General features: G+C 39.6%; 1 protein-coding gene across 5 annotated transcripts in view; it reads left to right on the forward strand.

The window, feature by feature from the left end:
- Window positions 1–19,595, forward strand: part of MAPK14 (mitogen-activated protein kinase 14) — a 72,003-nt gene that overhangs the window by 29,205 nt on the left and 23,203 nt on the right. For all 5 annotated transcript variants that reach the window (XM_082346726.1, XM_082346725.1, XM_082346727.1 and 2 more), the window contains exons 4-8: window positions 12,861–12,972; window positions 13,701–13,730; window positions 14,384–14,431; window positions 15,903–16,017; window positions 16,585–16,656. In XM_082346726.1, coding sequence (XP_082202852.1) covers window positions 12,861–12,972; window positions 13,701–13,730; window positions 14,384–14,431; window positions 15,903–16,017; window positions 16,585–16,656 — 377 coding nt within the window. The remainder of the gene's footprint in view (window positions 1–12,860; window positions 12,973–13,700; window positions 13,731–14,383; window positions 14,432–15,902; window positions 16,018–16,584; window positions 16,657–19,595) is intronic.

Here is a 19,595-nt window from a genome sequence, read left to right on the forward strand (position 1 = left end):
AATGCCCTCACATGCCCAGGTTGCACCTGTATGAGTACAAGATAGATGCCAGCAAGTGTTGTGGATGTTGTGCAGGTGTTGTACATGTGTGAGTGCTCTACTGTAGCTTTCCCAATATCTGAATTAACATACCTCCCGTCCCCAATTCACAGGTACACTATACCATAAGAGAGAAGGAACACCTTAAATTTAGGGTTATACATTTTGTCCTGGTGAAATTTTGGTGTTCCTAAGTGGAAAGGATGACTATTGTGAAAGTCCAAATAAAATTGCAGATCTTGGCTGCTCTTCCTTAACCTCTACTCTCCACTGTCCCCAGTGCTGAACTTAACCCCACCCTTATCCTGGGCTCAGTTTCTCCTACCCTTATCCTAGGCCAAGTGCAAGCACCATTTGCTCATTTCCCAAAGAACAAGTGGGAGGGAGTGGAGGAGATGTTTGAGCTTGTGTGTTCTGTCTAATGAAAGGGGGAAAAAAATGAAAAAGAAATGTAGAATATTAAATGGAAAGAGAAGGAGGAAGGTAGCAAAAAAATCTCCCACAACTTGAACTTAGTTGGAACATGATATGACTGTGAGTCGAAGATGAAAGAAGGAGAATCTAGTCTAAGTGCAAGAACTCCCACCCGCATTAACCTTGATCCTGCTAATAAAAGTTTAAGAAAAAACTTTGAACTTCCTTCAAGCGAAGGGGAAAAAAAAGGCAGTAACTAAGAACAGCTGTGCTCCCTGAGCCCTGCGTGTCTCTAGAATGTGGAGGCTTCTTAAAGCCTCCTTACTGGATGCCCCAGGCAGAAGCATGTGTGTTGCAAGTTGTTGAGCCCTGCTGTAGGCTATGCTTGGAAGAGAGAATATTGCCATGATGTTTTTTTCTTTAACATTAATTCATTAATTTTTACTTTTTTGAGGTTTTTTTTTTTTTTTTAAGAGCAGATTTAGGTTTACAACAAAATTGAGGGGAAGGTACAGAGGTTTCCTGCTTACCCTCCTGCCCCTGTACATGCATAGCTTCCCCCATTATCAACATCACTCACCAGAATGGTATATTTTTCACCAAGAATGAACCTATATTGACACATCATAATTACCCAAAGTCCATAGTTTACCATAGGATTCACTCTTAGTGTTGAAAAGTTTATGGATTTAGACAAATATATAATGACATATCATTATAATATCATACAGTGTATTTTCACTGCCCTAAGAATGATGGGTTTTGATATTCTGCCTAAATGTGGAAAAAATGCTGAAGTAATATGTTTGTGAATTACTTTGGAAAACATTTGAATCAGGATTGAGCTATAGCCCAAAATTTTAGGTGTGACGAGGATTGATTTTTTTTTTTTTCCTAGGAAAGGAATTGATAATTTGCTGACCTGGGCTAATGCTGTATTTTGCCTTAATCAGGCATATGGAACTGGATTATGAGCCTGTTTTTCCTATGTCAAAGACCTTATTTAAGGCTAGTGTCTGAGAGGTTAAGTTTCATCCATTGTGGTGCCTATTGGCTCCTTTATCCTTTTGAAGGCTCACTGACTACAAGCATACCCACCGAACTGAAATTGCATTTATTTCTTCATTCATTCAACAAATACCATGGCTACTGAGCAGGAATCTATTCTTTCTGTGTAACTGTAGCTGGGTTCTATTTGCTTATTTATTTCCAGATTTACTGAGATATAACTGACATACAACATTGTGTAATTTGAGTTATGATTGTTTATAAATAAAAACTTAGTTCACCGTTTGGGAGCAAATCTCAGTACTACTTGTTGAATACTTGCTGAGCAGAGTGTTAGAGCAAGGCTCAGGATAATCAGAAACACTAGTCTTTCCCTTGATGAAATAAGAATCTTGTTAGGGGAAATAAATTCAAAACACTTTTGTAGGGGCTTCCCTGGTGGCACAGTGGTTAAGAATCTACCTGCCAATGCAGGGGACACGGGTTCGAACCCTGGTCCGGGAAGATCCCACATGTCGCAGAGCAACGAAGCCCATGTGCCACAACTACTGAGCCCGCGCGCCTAGAGCCTGTGCTCCTAGAGCCTGTGCTCCACAACAAGAGACGCCACTGCAGTGAGAAGCCCGCGTACCGCAACGAAGAGTAGCCCCAGCTCGCCGCAACTAGAGAAAGCCTGCGTGCAGCAATGAAGACCCAACGCAGCCAAAAAATAATAAATAAATAAAATAAGTAAATTAAAAATAACAAAAACAACACTTTTGTGACCAAGTTATCAGTTGACTGTAAGACCTTGGACAAGTCACTTTTCCTCTCTGGGTCCCAGTTAACTTCCGTGTAAAATGATGAAAATTGGGGTGGTTCACTTCTGAAGTGTTTTCAATCCCAGAGAATCTCTGAAAATAGAATGATGAACCTAAGGATACCTTTTGGAAAAATGTTTCATTGTTTACTTTTTATGATGTCTGTATCACTGAGAAAAAATTAGTGCTTGTCCAGGACTATGGTTATTTCACTGATTTCCAAAGTCATTTCAGAATTTGCATAAGAGATCAAACATCTTCACCTACAATTACAGGGTGTGCAATTTTTTTTTTTTTAATTAATTAATTTATTTATTTATGGCTGTGTTTGGTCTTCGTTTCTGTGCGAGGGCTTTCTCTGGTCGCGGCAAGTGGGGGCCACTCTTCATCGCAGTGCGCGGGCCTCTCACTATCGTGGCCTCTCTTGTTGCGGAGCACAGGCTCCAGACGCGCAGGCTCAGCAATTGTGGCTCACGGGCCTAGTCGCTCAGCGGCATGTGGGATCCTCCCAGACCAGGGCTCGAACCCGTGTCCCCTGCATTGGCAGGCAGATTCTCAACCACTGCGCCACCAGGGAAGCCCCAGGGTGTGCAAATTTAAATACCTTTAGGGCCAGACAAATAACATAAACTACGCTCAGTGCTATACAACAGAATACCTGCACTTCCTAAAAGCATTCAAATTTACATTAAAACAAAATAAACAGACAAAGACCCACTGTTCTGGCCAAATCAAACAAGCTGAAGACTAGAGTGGTTCTACAGGCTGCCAGGTTTCGAGCAAACAGTAATTTTGTTTTTTGTTTTTTGTTTTTGTTTAAAATATTTATTTGTTTTTTCTGTGGGGGGGTTGTTTGTTTATTTTAATTTATTTTTTTAAATTTTTGTCTGCGCTGGGTCTTTGTTGCTGTGCGTGGGCTCTCTAGTTGTGGCGAGCGGGGGCTACTTTTTTTTTTTTTTTTTTTTTTTTTTTTTTTTTTAATTATTTATTTATTTATTTTTGGCTGTGTTGGGTCTTCGTTTCTGTGCGAGGGCTTTCTCTAGTTGCGGAGAGCGGGGGCCACTCTTGATCGCGGTGCGCGGGCCTCTCACTATCGCGGCCTCTCCCGTTGCGGAGCACAGGCTCCAGACACGCAGGCTCAGTAGTTGTGGCTCACGGGCCCAGTTGCTCCGCGGCATGTGGGATCCTCCCAGACCAGGGCTTGAACCCGTGTCCCCTGCATTGGCAGGCAGATTCTCAACCACTGCGCCACCAAGGAAGCCCGGGGGCTACTTTTCATTGCAGTGTGCAGGCTTCTCATTGTGGTGGCTTCTCGTTGCAGAGCATGGGCTCTAGGTGCGTGGCCTTCAGTAGTTGTGGCACGCAGGCTCTAGAGTGCAGGCTCAGCAGTTGTGGCTCACAGGCTTAGTTGCTCTGCGGCATGTGGGATCTTCCCACACCAGGGATCGAACCTGTGTCCCCTGCATTGGCAGGCGGATTCTTAACCACTGCACCACCAGGGAAGCCCCAAACAGTAATTTTGAACATGAATTTTCTGTGCTAATTAACAAAATCTCTAATTACTTTTCATAGTTATAGTTGGCTTTTGATCATGTGTTATGTGTATTTGTGCCTTTATTTTTCAGATAGCACTTTCCATTTATCATACAATTCAAGTCTTTACTGAATTTTAAATTTCTTAGTTAATAGGCATCCTACATAATTCATTAGTAAGACTATACTTTTGAGAAAGGAATAATAGATAGGTAGTGAGTTTTGATCATTAGAAACAATGTGCAGTTACTGAATCTAACAGAGCTGGTGTTTGGAAAATGTGGAGTTAAAATATGAGAATACCAAGTTGTTCTTGACTACGATATGATGTGGTTGTACAGTTGGCAAAATTTTATAAGATATATCTAGATCCTTTTAATGATTGGATATCATTTGGACATTTCGGTTTGCTTCTTTTTTTTTTTTAATTTTTTAAAATTTTTGTCTGCGTTGGGTCTTCATTGCTGCGTGAGGGCTTTCTCTAGTTGTGGCGAGTGGGGGCTACTCTTCATTGCGGTGCGCACGCTTCTCATTGTGGTGGCTTCTCTTGTTTCAGAGCTTGAGCTCTAGGCGTGCAGGCTTCAGTAGTTGTGGCATGAGGGCTTAGTAGTTGTGGCTCGTGGGCTCTAGAACGCAGGCTCAGTAGTTGTGGTGCATGGACCCAGTTGCTCTGCATGTGGCATGTGGGATCCTCCTGGACCAGGGATCAAACCCATGTCCCCTGCACCAGCAGGCGGATTCTTAACCACTGTGCCACCAGGGAAGTCCCGGGAAAGTGGATACAGTCAGGTCCTCACACACACACCAAGATGTAGAGCTTAGTGAAGCATGTACCCACTAGGCAGCTCCATCGCTGACTGCTTTGACGTAATCCATACTCCTGCTAGTGTTGGAGGGTCTCCTGCAGAGGCATGGGGTGGCCACGGCTCACCGGGGGGACAAGGTCACTGGCAGCAGAAGTCGTGGGAAACACTCCTTGGCGTGAGCCCTCCCAGAGTCTGCCACCAGCCCCACCAAAGAGCCTGGTAGGCTGTCTGTTTGCTTCTTGATGGTAATATTTGGCAGGAGGTGGCATATATCTGCCTTATGCATGCTGCAAATATTTAGTTACCAATAGAAATCCAAAATCTTGAAATAGCCAGTATTAGAACCTAACCCTAGAGTAAGCTGCACCTTCATGCTACTACAACATTGCCTTTTCTTAACTATAGTGGTTCTCTGATCAAGCTTAGTAGACAATGAAGAGTTTTTGGACTCAGTGCAAACAACTTCCTCAAATTTCAGGAAAACTGAATTGCCATTTTCCCCCTTATTTTATAACTTCCCATCCCAGTTTCTTATACCCAAGTTCCTTATCTCTGCTTGGTTCTTGAAGAGGGATGTGGAAGTGGGGTTTTAGATTCTACCGTGATTTAGCAGAAGACCTACAACAGGGTCAGTCAGCAGCCATTGTTTTAGTGAAAGCCAATGGGCAGATAATCACCTAGTTTATTTAGCCTTCCACTAACTAAAAATGATTGTTCAACCACTAAGTGTAGCCTTTTTTATCAGTGTAAAAGCTGCTGAATGTACCAAATAGGTAAAGGAAGTTTCTAGATTTATATTTTAACCTGATTTCATTCATAAATATTTAAATACCCATCCTATGTTAAGCATAGTACTAGTCTCTGGGGAATATAACAAATTAGATAAACATGATCCCTGATAATAGATTGAGACTCTTTAATTGGAGAGAAGAACAATTTAAATGACCAAACAAAATACAGTGTGATAGGTTCTGGAAGATCCTACATGATTTTTATTCCTGTTCACTCTCTGACCTCATCTAATACTTTGCCCACTCACTCACTCCATTCCAGCCACTCTGGCCTCTTTATTCTTTGTTGAATACAGACATCCACATTCCCAGTAGAACCTTTGCACTGGTTTCTAATGTTGGCCTGGAACACTCTCCCCCACATATCCACATGACTGGTTCCTTCATTTCCTTCAAGACCCTACCAAAAGGTCATTTCATCAGAAGCTTTTTTTTCCCTCTCCACCATAGCTGAAATACTACCCCCACTGTCAGGGTCTACTCCTTACTTCTTCTTAGCAAATTTTATCATCATATATGTACTGTTGTCTGTCTTCTCCTTGTAGCTTGTAAGCTCTATTAGAGCAGGGAGTTTATTTTCTCCCTTGTTGAGTCTTCTTTATTTGGCTGTATTGGGTCTTCGTTGCTGTGCATGGGCTTTCTCTAGTTGCAGAGAGCTGGAGCTGCTCTTCATTGCAGTGTGTGGACTTCTCATTGTGGTGCCTTCTCTTGTTGCAGAGCATGGGCTCTAGGCTCGCGGGCTTCATTAGTTGTGGCACGTGGGCTCAGTAGTTGTGGCTCTCAGGCTCTAGAGCGCAGGCTCAGTAGTTGTGGCACATGGGCTTAGTTGCTCCATGGCATGTGGGATCTTCCCGGACCAGGGATTGAACCCATGTCTCCTGCATTGGCAGGCAGATTCTTAACCACTGCCCCACCAGGGAAGTCCCCTTGTTGAGTCTTTAGTAGTTAGAAATTCTCAGAAGTTGAGAGTGATTAACTGAATTGTATAATACCATATATAAAATTGTACACATCTTAGGTCTTTTTGGCTGTAAGTCTATTTCTAGTCACATTTTTCTTGATCCAGAGCTCTGTTTGAAAGTTTGCTAACCCTTCTTATTGGGTAAATGCTGTGATAGGTTGTATGTAAGATGTCAAAACTAAAGGCCTTCAGTTACATGTGATCTCATTAATGAGATGAAGCATAAACGCTTACCTAAAACAACTTAAAGGACCAAGTCAAATTTGCAGTGTCAAAGCAACATACAGGGTATTAAGTGATCTCAGAATATAAGAGAAGCTTAGTGGAGGAAAGCCTCTAAAGAAGGTAATAACTGTATCTGAAGAAACAGATAAATAAGGATTGGGTGTAGAGGTCGAAATATATTCCAGATAGTCAAAGAAATGAAGGAAATGTATAAAGTATACACAAAAGGAGATTTGTGTGGAGTGGAGACTGTTAAAGGAGTAGATAACCGTTGATTTTTCTTTTGTACTTGGATAAAAATTGTGTTTTGGTAAATTCTGATTTTTTTTTTTTTTTTTTTTTTTTTGGTGGCAGAGGAGAGTTGTTTTCCTAATTTAGCTAAGAGGCATTATCTGCTTGGAAATAGTGCTTTCCTCTATCACTGAAAGAAATTCCCAGCCCAGTTGTTTGGACTTACAGAAATACTCTTCTTCCTTGAAAATAGGTTGAGTGCTCAAGATAGGTAATACAGAAAGAGAAGCAGTCTGGGAGAAAGATGAATGAGTTAACTGTATTAACAGTTATATTTGCAATTTATTTCCGTATCAGAGATGTCTGCTAAAATGAGGATAGAGAGTTGGTAAAGCATGTAGGTGTCGTCACTGTCTCACATTTGAAATCTAAACAAATTACACATCCTTTAAGAAAATACCATTCAGTTTTTGTCTGACGTGATCAGTAAGATGCCCCCTTTTTCTCAGATTAGCTGTTGTAAAAAGGTAAAGAAGCTTCAAGGTGTAGTTTTGAGTTTGAGTCTCTCAAGAAATTTTCCCGTAATTAACTGCTTCCTAAGTCTGGATTGGTGCCTTCCCCTGTGTGTTCTCCAGCACCTTGATGTTCACTTTTAAAACTCTAATTATGCTCTATTATGAGTATATGCCTTCCTCTCATCTAAATTCTGTATCTTTCTTTTCCACTGTTGTACTCCCAGTGTTCAACAATAAATATTTGTTGATGGAGTGACTGAATGAATGAATAACCTTGTGCTTTCTTGTTTATGACTGGTTGGCAATCTAGTTGTCTGATAGCATGCCCAGTGCATTCTCTTTTGACTAACTTTTTTGTTTTTATCTTGGAATATAGACCATATGGTAGAATATTGAATCTGGTTTATTTGATGCAGGTAATGTAGAGGGCACCTTTCAGTCATCTTTACTTCAAATGAGGAGAATAGTTTGTTGTGAAATAAGCTGGCTAAGCTGCCTACCTGGCTGCTGAATGGTGCTTTTACCCCTTACATTGGAACAGTCTGGTCTGCTTACCAGATAAGATCTTTGGCATGAGTATTCCAATAAGATATGCCCTTGCCTGTTCTTACTAGTAATACTATATGAGTTGTCCTGGGTCATTCAATTAAATTCAGTGGTAATTGAGTGCCTGATATCTGCTACACAATGTTTTTAGGTACTTTAGATACTACAGAGAACAAAAAAGAAGCCTGTCCTCCTTGAACATTGTACAGATAGATAGCAATAAACAATGAGCATATAAAAGAGGAAATTAGATAGCATGTTAGCAGGCAGTAATGCTATGGACAAGAAGAAAAGATAGAGCAGGGAAGTGTGAGGGTTGGGGGAGAGATGCAATTTTAAATGGGGTGGTAAGGATAGGCCCCATTGAAAAGGTGAATTTTGAGCAAAAATTTGAAGAAGTAGAAGAAGTAGACTTGTGGATATCTGGAGGAAGAGCATTCCAGGCAGAAGGAACAGCCAGTGCAAAAGTCCTGAGGCAGAAGACTGCATGCTGTATTGGAATTGCAGTAAGGGGGCCTGTGTGGCTGGAGTAAGGAGGCCAGTGTGGAGCTAACTGAGAGCAGGGGAGAGAAGTAGATGAAGAAATGAGAGAGATAATTGGGGACAGGATACTGGATTATGTACAACTTTATCTGCTGCTGAAGGGATTTTTGTCTTTAAGTGAAATGGGAAGCCTTTTGAGAGGAGTGACATGGTCTATTTTTCATTTTTACAGAATCACTCTGCTGTTTTCAGAATAGACTGTAGTGAATCCCAAGGATCATTGGGTGTATTTCAGAAGCATGTGGTTACGAATTGTCAATCCCTGTGATTATTTTAAATACTTTGTTTTAATATGGAAATGTTTTTTGCCCTTTTTGATTATTATTTTATCAAATAGGGCTGACGGTAGTAGAGATGCCAAACTATAGATATAGAAGAGATTTTTTTCTACATAGGTTCTTTCTGATTGTATTATGCTTCAAAAAAAGAAAAGGCAGTAGAATAGGAGTCTTGACAGTTGGGTGTTATCCAAGAAGCGCTTAATAAATGAAGCTCTAAATGGGGTGCTGTCTTGAGTACTGAAAACCACTTATTGTAGACTTCTGCCTTTTTCTGGTACAGTACATTTTACTTTGAGAAATGATGGTTTATGCTCTTTATAGTTTAAGTTTAAAGGAAACCATCCTCACAAGAAAAGTGGAAAACAAGATTTGTATCCTCAGGCTGTGAAATCATATTTTCAGCCCTCTACCTAATAAAGTCCTACTTATTTAATTCCTTTTTAAAGATGGGGGAACTAGGTAGCTTTCCAACTGTTGGTCAGATTTAATTATTTGAGGTGTTCTGAACACTGACAGTAATAGGCATGTCTTTACTAAAATGTAATTAATTAAGCAATTAAATGTAATTGCTTTGTAGAGACTAATACTATAGAAATTATGCGGCATCTGTTTTTTTAAAATTTATTTAATTTACCTATTTTTGGCTGCATTGGGTCCTCGTTGCTGCGCAGATTTCTCTAGTTGCAGTGAGCGGGGGCCACTCATCATTGTGGTGTGCAGGCTTCTCATTTCAGTGGCTTCTCTTTTTGCAGAGCACGGGCTTTAGGCGCATGGGCTTCAGTAATTGTGGCTCACGGGCTCTAGAGCTCAACCTCAGTAGTTGTGGCATGCAGGCTTAGTTGCTCCACGGCATGTGGGATCTTCCTGGATCAGGGCTCGAACCCGTGTACCCTGCATTGGCAGGCAGATTCTTAACAACTGCGCCACGAGGGAAGCCCCTATGTGGCATCTATTAATGCTCCTTTTGGGACTGGCTTATTTAAAATGTGCCTTTCGACATTTTCCTCCCACTTCCTTGTTCACTACTTTTAGAAATTGATATGTCTTCCATAAGCATTCAGGAACTTTGCACAACACTTGCTTTTGTCCACTGTTGCAAAATTTATTTCAAAAACCTTTCTATATGTGATGAGTTGGAATTTGACAATTGGTTTTCATGGATTGGTCTTTTGGGCTTCGTGGAAACAACATATAGTGATTAGGTTAGTTCCTGCCAGACATGTCTGCCATGAATAATGTGGTTCAGCTGATTTGATTGGAGCCTAGCAGCAATGTTTGATAGTTATCACTGTATAGACTGATTAACCTTATGTACTTATATAATGTCTTGACAGTCTCTCCCTGTGTCTGGAAATTTTAGTGATAAAATGGATGTGGTCTCTGATGGGGAGGGGACTTAAAGGGAATTACACAGTGGTAGAATATTCCTTTTTTTTTAAAATAAATTAATTTTATTTATTTATTTTTGGCTGCGTTGGGTCTTCATTGCTGTGTGCAGACTTTCTCTAGTTGTGGCGAGTGGGGGCTCCTCTTCATTGCAGTGCATGGGCTTCTCATTGTAGTGGCTTCTCTTGTTGCAGAGCATGGGCTCTAGGCGCGCGGGCTTCAGTAGTTGTGGCACGTGGGTTCAGTAGTTGTGGCTCGCGGGCTCTAGAGCGCAGGCTCAGTAGTTGTGGCGCACGGACTTAGTTGCTCCACGGCATTTGGGATCTTCCCAGACCAGGGCTCAAACCCATGTCCCCTGGATTGGCAGGCGGATTCTTAACCACTGCGCCACCAGGGAAGCCCAGTGGTGGAATATTCTAACTAAAAGCATGCTCGCTCTCTCAGGCTGTGCAGTTAGTGGCCTTCTGGCTGTATAGGGTTTCTTAAGTTATTGGTAAACATTTAAACACAATACTTAGACTTGAAATTACTATGTTCGCTTTGGTAATACTGCTTAACACCTTTGTGAACTAGCACAGACATTAGAGAGTTAAGATTTTTAGGTTTTATTTCAAGACAAATTAAGGTAGATTTCTAGGTAGAATCATGCAGAACAGTGTTTCCTTTTTTTACCTTTTCTCCTTAAAAATATTTTTGAAAGTTGAAAGAATAATCCTCTTACTATTCAATGTCATAAAATGTAATTATTTGCAAAACAGTCTTATAAAACAGAAATTGGATTCCCTCTTTCTCAACCTGAGCCTTGCAAATTGTCATAATTGGTATTATGGATATGGCAACCATTATCCCAGATTTTCTGGGGGAAGTTCTGATTTCACAATATTAACCAGTTATTCACAACATTCTCGTATTTGTCGGATTTTGTATCAATTTGGGGTTAATAAAATACAGGGACTGTGATTAGGATGAAATATTGCAACATTTATAAAACTTAAAAGAAATCATTCTCTTGACTTAAATTCTCTGTCAACTGGAAGAATTTGGAGGCAGTATGGGCTGTGATTTAAGATCATAGTCTCTGAGATCAAACAGTTTTGGATTCAGCCCCTGACATTACCACTCTTTTAACCTTGAGCAGGTTATATATACTTGTTCTGTCTTGTGTTTCCACCTCAGCGAAATGGGAATACTAATGGAACTTACCTTACAGCGTTGTTGGGAAGAGTGTATGAGACACGGGCATAATAAATAGTGCTTGGCACAGAATAAGCATGCCTTTGATTATGTTATGTTGAGCTTGGAGCATCTCTTAAATCAGAGCAACCTTTATGAAGACATTTCCAAAAATCCAATATAGTCTTTAAGTGACACTTAGAGTACACTCTTTCCTCAAGACAATATAAACATGCAAGTTTTAAAAATATGAAGTGCTAAAAAAATCTAACTTAAGGTTACATCTATGCTAAGTCCTATTGCTCTTCATCAAATTGGGAACTGACCATAGCAGCCCAACAGGGAAATTAGGAAACAGAAAAAAAAAATTTTAATTCTTCTTTGAGGAAAGAAAGTAATAAATGTGGTGGGGTGTGTGTATGTGTGTGTGTAAAGAGAGGTTATACACATATATAGTCATGTAAGACGTTAATAGTATATTTAAATTTACTGACCTGGTTTCTTTTCTTCCAAATTTATCAAAAATAAAAATTGAAATGAAATCAGCATTTTTTTATAGCTCAACTGATATACATTATTATTCAGCCTCAGGAATGGGTAATGATTCTCATAGTAGATAAAACCTAACTGAATTTTTAAAAACTCCACTTCTTTAGTACTGATTGTGGTTTTTATGTTCCCACAGCAGTGTGATACAGTAATGAGTGAGTAAGGCATTGCATCTAGAATATCTGTGGTGAACCTGTTGGACTTGAATGTAATCATTCCCTAATCTTACGATGTAAGGACAGGATACATATCCAGCACCACACCTGTGGGGAGAAGTTCTAGAATGCCTCATCTTGCTTGCAGATAAATTGTGTTCCTCCTTCCTTTAAAGTAAATGCAGGAATATTGTCAGTGAACAATATCCTTTTACCAGTTATTCCTGAAAAAGGAGAGGTATAATTTGAAAATTTAAAGATACTCCTATTTTATTTTTTTATTGAGGTATAGTTGATTTACAATGTTGTGTTAGTTTCTGGTGTACAGCAGAATACTGTACAGCAGTATTCTGTTTATTTATATGCATATATTTCTGAATCACTAATCCAAAACTCCTAATTTATCCTTCCCCCGCTATGGTAATCATAAATTTGTTTTCTGTGTCTGTGAGTCTGCTTCTGTTTTGTAAATAAGTTCATTTGAAGATACTCCTATTTTAGCCCCTACAACTTGGAGGATATATAATGAGGTGAAAAATGTAATGGTGGATTTAAAAATACGGCCATGCATTTAGTTATACTATATATTTCTCATGCAATAATATCATTTTTAAGAAAAGTGATACTAACACATATATCATTCTAATCTCCATTTTTGTTTTTTTTCTTTTCTTTAGAGAATCTAGGAAAAGATGTCAAGTAGGAACTAGTATAAAAATTTTTAGAAAAATAGACGACAGGTAGTAAAGTTAGAATAGTGATGTTGAAAACAAGCCGCGCGTGAGTAGCTACTAAGCTTTTAGCTGTCACTGCGGTACTTACTGAGTGGACTTCTAACAGTCTTATGAAGATCAGAGCTTTCTTAGGGTTCTGGATTATTGTGTAACTGTCCATTAATTTCTAGGTACCTGGTGACCCATCTCATGGGGGCAGATCTGAACAACATTGTGAAATGTCAGAAGCTTACGGATGACCACGTTCAGTTCCTTATCTACCAGATTCTCCGAGGTCTCAAGGTACAGACAGTATTAGTAATAATTTTGAGGAATGAATTCTCTCTCTCCCTCTCTCCCTTCTATTTAGGGCTTAAGGGAAAACAAACAAAATTTTTCTTATGGAAAATTTCAAATACAGAAATCACAAGTACAATCATAGTGTAATGAACCCCTGTGTTTACTCAGCGACCACAATTACCAACATATGGTTAATCTTGTTTCTTTTGTATTCCCCCAAACCCTGGATTATTTTAAGGCAAGTCTAGGCATCATATCACTCCACCCATCAATACTTCTGTAGGCATGTCTGAGAGTTAAAGACTCTTCAGTATTACATCTAAACAATAATAATAATTTCTTGGTGTAATCTAATATCTGGTCAGTGTCATGTTGAAACTTTGAAAACATCCTCAAGAAGGCTAATTTATTTGTGGCAGGGGCAGTTTTTAAATTAAACCACCTTTAGTATTTAGCATCTTTGAGTCCTTATTGTGCTACAGAGAACCCACCAGGAAACAGGTTGAAAGCTCTATTTCACTCATACTTCAGCTCTATGAACAGAGTTGATGGTATGGAAATCATAGTTATGATAAATGTACAGACTACTGATAATTACTTGTTCTGATTTCTAATCCTGCTGTTAATACTAGCATTTCTTATTGACTCATAAAAATGTACTTCAAATATGTCATATAATATGACAGTAGGAGGCTGGACATAACTTTAACTGATTTTTTGCTTTTTCACAGTATATACATTCAGCCGACATAATTCACAGGGTAGGTATTGTCTTTTGATTAAATTATTGGGGTGCTGGTGGGTGGGGAGACTGGCCAGATCCTAATCTAAGCTTATTTTAGCCAGTGAAATATTGACTGATTGCAACTTTGCTCTAGGTTTAACTAAAGAAAGAAGATGTATAGTTTTTACCTATTTAAGGCTAATGAGGACTAGATAGTGGCTATAGAATGGAGATTGTTTATAGCTAGATGAAGTCTTTTTTTTTTTTAATTTATTTGTTTATTTTTGGCTGCGTTGGGTCTTCATTGCTGCATGCGGGCTTTCTCTAGTTGTGGTGAGCAGGGGCTTATCTTTATTGTGGTGCACAGGCTTCTCATTGCGGATCACAGGCTCTAGGTGCGCGGGCTTCAGTAGTTGTGGCACGCGGGTTCAGTAGTTGTGGCTCGCCGGCTCTAGAGCGCAGGCTCAGCAGTTGTGGCGCACGGGCTTAGTTGCTCTGCGGCATGTGGGATCTTCCCAGACCAGGGCTCTAACCCATGTACCCTGTATTGACAGGCGGATTCTTAACCACTGCGCCACCAGGGAAGCCCTAGATGAAGTCTTTTATGTTTAGCTCTTCATCATTACCTTTAGGGAGAGAATTTACCATGTGTCATAAAGTTGATCCTGTTCTCTCTTACTTGCTTCCTAGGACCTAAAACCTAGTAATCTAGCTGTGAATGAAGACTGTGAGCTGAAGGTAGGATGAAGTGACAGTGGTAATTGTTTCACCTTGTAACTGTATGTTTAACTAACCAGGCAAATTTATATAGGGAATGTGTTTATAAAGCCATGACTTTTTTTTTTTTTAATTAATTAATTTATTTATTTATGGCTGTGTTGGGTCTTCGTTTCCGTGTGAGGGCTTTCTCTAGTTGTGGCAAGCGGGGGCCACTCTTCATCGCGGTGCGCGGGCCTCTCACTATCGTGGCCTCTCTTGTTGCGGAGCACAGGCTCCAGATGCGCAGGCTCAGTAGTTGTGGCTCACGGGCCCAGTTGCTCCTCAGCATGTGGGATCTTCCCAGACCAGGGCTCGAACCCGTGTCCCCTGCATTGGCAGGCAGATTCTCAACCACTGCGCCACCAGGGAAGCCCCAAAGCCATGACTTTTTATCTGAAAATTCTTATTGTCCTTAGGAATATCATTAGACTTTGAAATTTAAACCAGAGATTTAGTAAGCTTTAGTTTAAGTGATATTGAAGGTAGCATCAGGTGTCTTGTTTTCATTCTAAAATAAAGTTAAATTGAAATTTAATATATTAGTTATAATAAAGGAGAATTATAGTATGAATATCAAGTAAGCAGTCCTCTTGAAGAGTAATTATTAGATTTTATGGGTTTCTAAGAGAAAAAATGGCAGAAACACACTTATTCAAAATAATTCAAATAAGAGATAATCTATAAAGAGCAAGCAACTCTGGAATTTTTTGTTTCATTTCTTTTTTTACTCAATTTTTTGGAAACGTAATTTACAATAAAATGCATCACTTTAAGTGTACATTTGACAAACTTATATAGCTGTGTAACCACCAACACAGTTATAATAAAGAACATGTCCATCACTCCAGAAAGTTCCCTTGTGCCCCCTTCCTAGCGAGTCCCCACACCTCTACCCCTAACCCTGGCTTCAGACAACGACTGATCTGCTTTCTGACACTATAGAGTAGATTTATCTTTTCTGGAGTTTCATACAAGTGGAATCATACAGTATTTTTCTATGTGTGTCTGACTTTTGCTTAGTATAATATTATTAGATCCATCTGTATTGTGTGTATCAGTAGTTCTTTCCTTTTTGTTGCTGAGTAGATCCATTTTATGATTATACCACAATTTACTTATCCATCCACCTATTGATAGACATGTGCTTCAATTCCATTTCAGGGCTGTGTAAAGCTGCGATGAATATTCATGTGCAAGCCTTTGTGTGGCACATATATTTTCATTGCTCTTGGATAAATGCCTAGCAGTGGCATTTTTGGTTTGCTTTTTGTAATTTCATTTTTTTTAAGTTCTTGCTGTGTTCCCCATGCATTCTAAGCATGGACCAGGAAATATGTTTATGAAAGTGCTATGTTGTTCTCGCTTTTTATAAGGCACTGGAGTTTTTTCCCTCCTGCTTTACAAGCCTTAGGAGTTTGTTCCAGTGCCTGATTTCTCTTCTCTCCCTTAGATCTTGGATTTCGGACTGGCTCGACATACAGATGATGAAATGACAGGTTATGTAGCCACTCGGTGGTACAGGGCTCCTGAGATCATGCTGAACTGGATGCATTACAACCAGACAGGTACTACTTGCACTTGTATTTAGGGCCTTATTAATACTATGTTGTGTGTATTTGGGGTTCTCAGAAGTGGAGATGGCAGGAGTAGGAAGAAACATTTTTTTTCTTCCCTCAGTGATCATCTTAAGTCCACGAATAGAAAATATTTCAGTTGCTCAGATAGAGAAAGTGGGGTTTTTCAAACTTTGTGATTTAGCAGTTGGCTTTTTACTTATTTATATTTTCAGCATATTCTCTGAGTACTTCTGCCTGAAGACATTGGGTTCATAATATTAACCTCTCAATATTACTTGGGAGAATCCATCATTTCTACCAGTAAGGAACCTTTGCCCCTTTGTGAACAGCTTATTTCTCTTGCCATAACTATGTTTTGACTTAGCCCACCCATGAAGCCCTTTAATGTGGTGAAGGTCTTAGCTTATTTATTTGTATAAAAATGAGTATGATTGTTGAACCTCGGATGTCTTAAATATTAATTTGAGTATTTCACCCCTTAACTATAGTTCCATTTGTAGCCAAGTATGGTAAGAGTGACATTGTATTACTTTTATTTCTCTTTAATTTTGCCAGTTGATATTTGGTCAGTGGGATGCATAATGGCCGAGCTGTTGACTGGAAGAACATTGTTTCCTGGTACAGACCGTATCCTTTAAAAAGTTTTGGGTTCTTGTTTCTTGTCTGTATTTTGGTGTCCATGGTAGTATATTATTTTTACCTATCTCTAGGAAGGGCTTTCAGTTACTTGCTTTTATAGTCCAGATATGCATTGTGAGATCTGCCCTCTTGCTGAGTATCTTGCCTTGCCAAGAAAGAGGCTTCCGTTTATTTTGAGAGTTGCAAAAATTCCTCATAATCTGGAAAGCCCTTTAAATCTTTCATATGTCATCTTTTTTGCAGCAAGTTCCTTATTAATCTTCCCACAGCCCTTCTGCAACCTGAGTGTGTTGGTGAGAAGTTCTAGATCTCAATGACTGGTTTAGTCTTCGTTGCACCAGCGCTCAATGAACACAAGATAACCATTTATAAATCGGGGGTATCTTACTTTTATGTTTGATTTACATATTAAAAAGGCTGTATTTGGTCCTTGTAATGATACACCTGCTGACTCGTTTTGTTTGTTGTCTAACAACAAATAATAAATGCAAGGAGATAAGGTCACCCTGTCGTGTGCCTTTTTTTCCCCCTCAGCATGACTTTATTTTTATCCCAGATTGTAGCCAAACCTTAATTTACTTCCAGAGTTATTGTCTAGTTTATGGCTTATCATGGCCCCTTTATTTTAGCCCCTTTCTTGTCTGCTGCATGCCCATTTCACAGTTTAGTAATAATATCATCAAAATGTGATTTGTTGTAACTCCCATCCGTTCCACTTGGGGAAGATGTTTAGGCAAGAAAGAATTTTGAAATATTTGTCTAGAATTAGGTTTGAAGATTTTTGTAAAACTCATTTGACTAGCCCTCCTACGTGGGTTTGGTTGGGCTTTTAGAGATGCTGCAATTGCCTGTGTTCTATCATGGTTAGAGACCTAAAAGCTGTTTTAGCACCTCACCTAAGCAAACTCAATTGAGTTTGTAAACCAGATTGTCAGTTCACTGGCTTACAGTTGGGATAATACTCCTATGGTGACTGTGATGTTCATGTTATCAATCCACATATTCTATCTTCTGCTAGAGTGTACTTTCCTAATGAACTGAAAAACCTCTTGCCTCAGCCATTTATTTCCCTCTGAGTATTACTGGATTGATACAGAATATAGTCTCCTTATATAGCTCACCTTATTCCTCCTCATCCCCAGATTCTAATTTTAATACCGAGTGTTTCTCCTTTGTCCTTTGCTTCATTTACCTTATACTTGTTTCTTAGAAATTTGATATATGCATTATAGTCCAAGCTAAGAGAATTAGGGAAAATTTGTAATTTTCCTTTTCCTCAGGTACATACCTTAGAGTCCTCCCAAGCACACTGCTCTGATGCTGTCCTCTGTTCCCCCTCTTCTTCCTCTTCTTTGTATCTGTATCTCCACCTACAGTCAGTCGTGGACACTCATACCTACATAGACACACAAAGTGGTAGAGAGAGACAGAGAGTAGAGCATACTGGTTAAGAGCACATGCTCTGTAATCAGACTTACAGGGTTGAGATCTTACTTAGCTCTTATTTACTCCCAGCTCTGTGACTTTGAGCAAGTTGTCTAACCTCTGTCTCTCGGTTTCCTTAACTATAAAATACTGATAATAGTACATACCTCATAAGGTGGTTGTGAGAATTCAGTGAGATGAAATCTGGAACGTACTTAGAACAGAGCCTGCCAGCAGATGTTAGCCATCATCTTCATCAGTGATCTTTGGGAAGCAGTTTCTCCCTTCATCTTCCCACTTTATTGTCTACTTGTGAATCATTTAAAGGCTAGTTTTTTGTTTTATTTAAATTCTGTAACAGGTAGTAAAGGACGGATCCCCTTGGCAGGCTACTGGTAGAAAGGTTTCAAAGCAGTTGTGTGTGTCCTATGGTCCTATCTCATAGGACAGCTGCCTACTGATGGCTTGACCCTTTTAAAATGCTAACTTTCAGCCTCTAAGAAGTCTTCTCTTTTTTTTTTTTTTAATAAATTTTATTTATTTATTTATTTATTTATTTTTGGCTGCATTGGGTCTTTGTTGCTGCGCGCGGGCTTTCTATAGTTGTGGTGAGCGGGGGAGCTACTCTTCGTTGCAGTGAGAGGGCTTCTCATTGAAGTGGCTTCTCGTTGTGGAGCACGGGCTCTAGGCGTATGGGCTTCAGTAGTTGTGGCTCGCAGGCTCGAGCGCAGGCTCAGTAGTTGTGGCGTACAGGCTTAGTTGCTCCGCAGCATGTGGGATCTTCCTGGACCAGGGCTCGAATCCGTGTCCCCTGCACTGGTAGGCGGATTCTTAACCACTGCACCACCAGGGAAGCCCCAGAAGTCTTCCCTTTTATGCATACTTCTTTTCCCTCTATGAACTTTAGGTAGAAAACCTAGCATTTAAACTTTTTACTAGGAGATTCTCTTTTTAATGTATGAGAATTCATTTCAAAATTCTTATTTTAGTAATACACTGTTTCTTTTCTACTTGGCTCCTTTTCAGACAGATGTTCTCCTGGATCGGAACATTCAAATTCAGAGGATTGTATTTGTAATATACATAACTCCCTTCTTGTCAGTTGCCATCTGTGTGGATATAGCTTTGGTTGCCTGGCAAAGGGAGAGGAAAGTGTTTTCTATTACTTTTTCAAATTCCCAGTTAATTCTAGTGTGCAGCCAGTATTGAGTACAACTAGAGTTTACCCTGGTTGGATTTTAGTTTTAATCTTTCAGGCTGACCTTGAAAAAGTTACTTAGCAGTTTTTCCTCATTTTTTTTTAAGGTACCAATGAGATCAGAAAAATTAAGAATCTAGAATTATCCGCGTGGGGACCTAGAAAGATGTTAGAAAACATCTAGTTGAATCCTCTGTTTTTATAGATAAGGAAACTAAGAACCCAGAAAAGATAGATACAAACCTATGATCTGACTCAGGTCTTAGTTTCCTTCCAATATTCTATTTGTTGCCTGTTCTCCTAA

Source organism: Balaenoptera borealis (genome assembly GCF_965194805.1).
Source record: "Balaenoptera borealis genome assembly, chromosome: 12".
Taxonomy (NCBI): domain Eukaryota; kingdom Metazoa; phylum Chordata; class Mammalia; order Artiodactyla; family Balaenopteridae; genus Balaenoptera; species Balaenoptera borealis.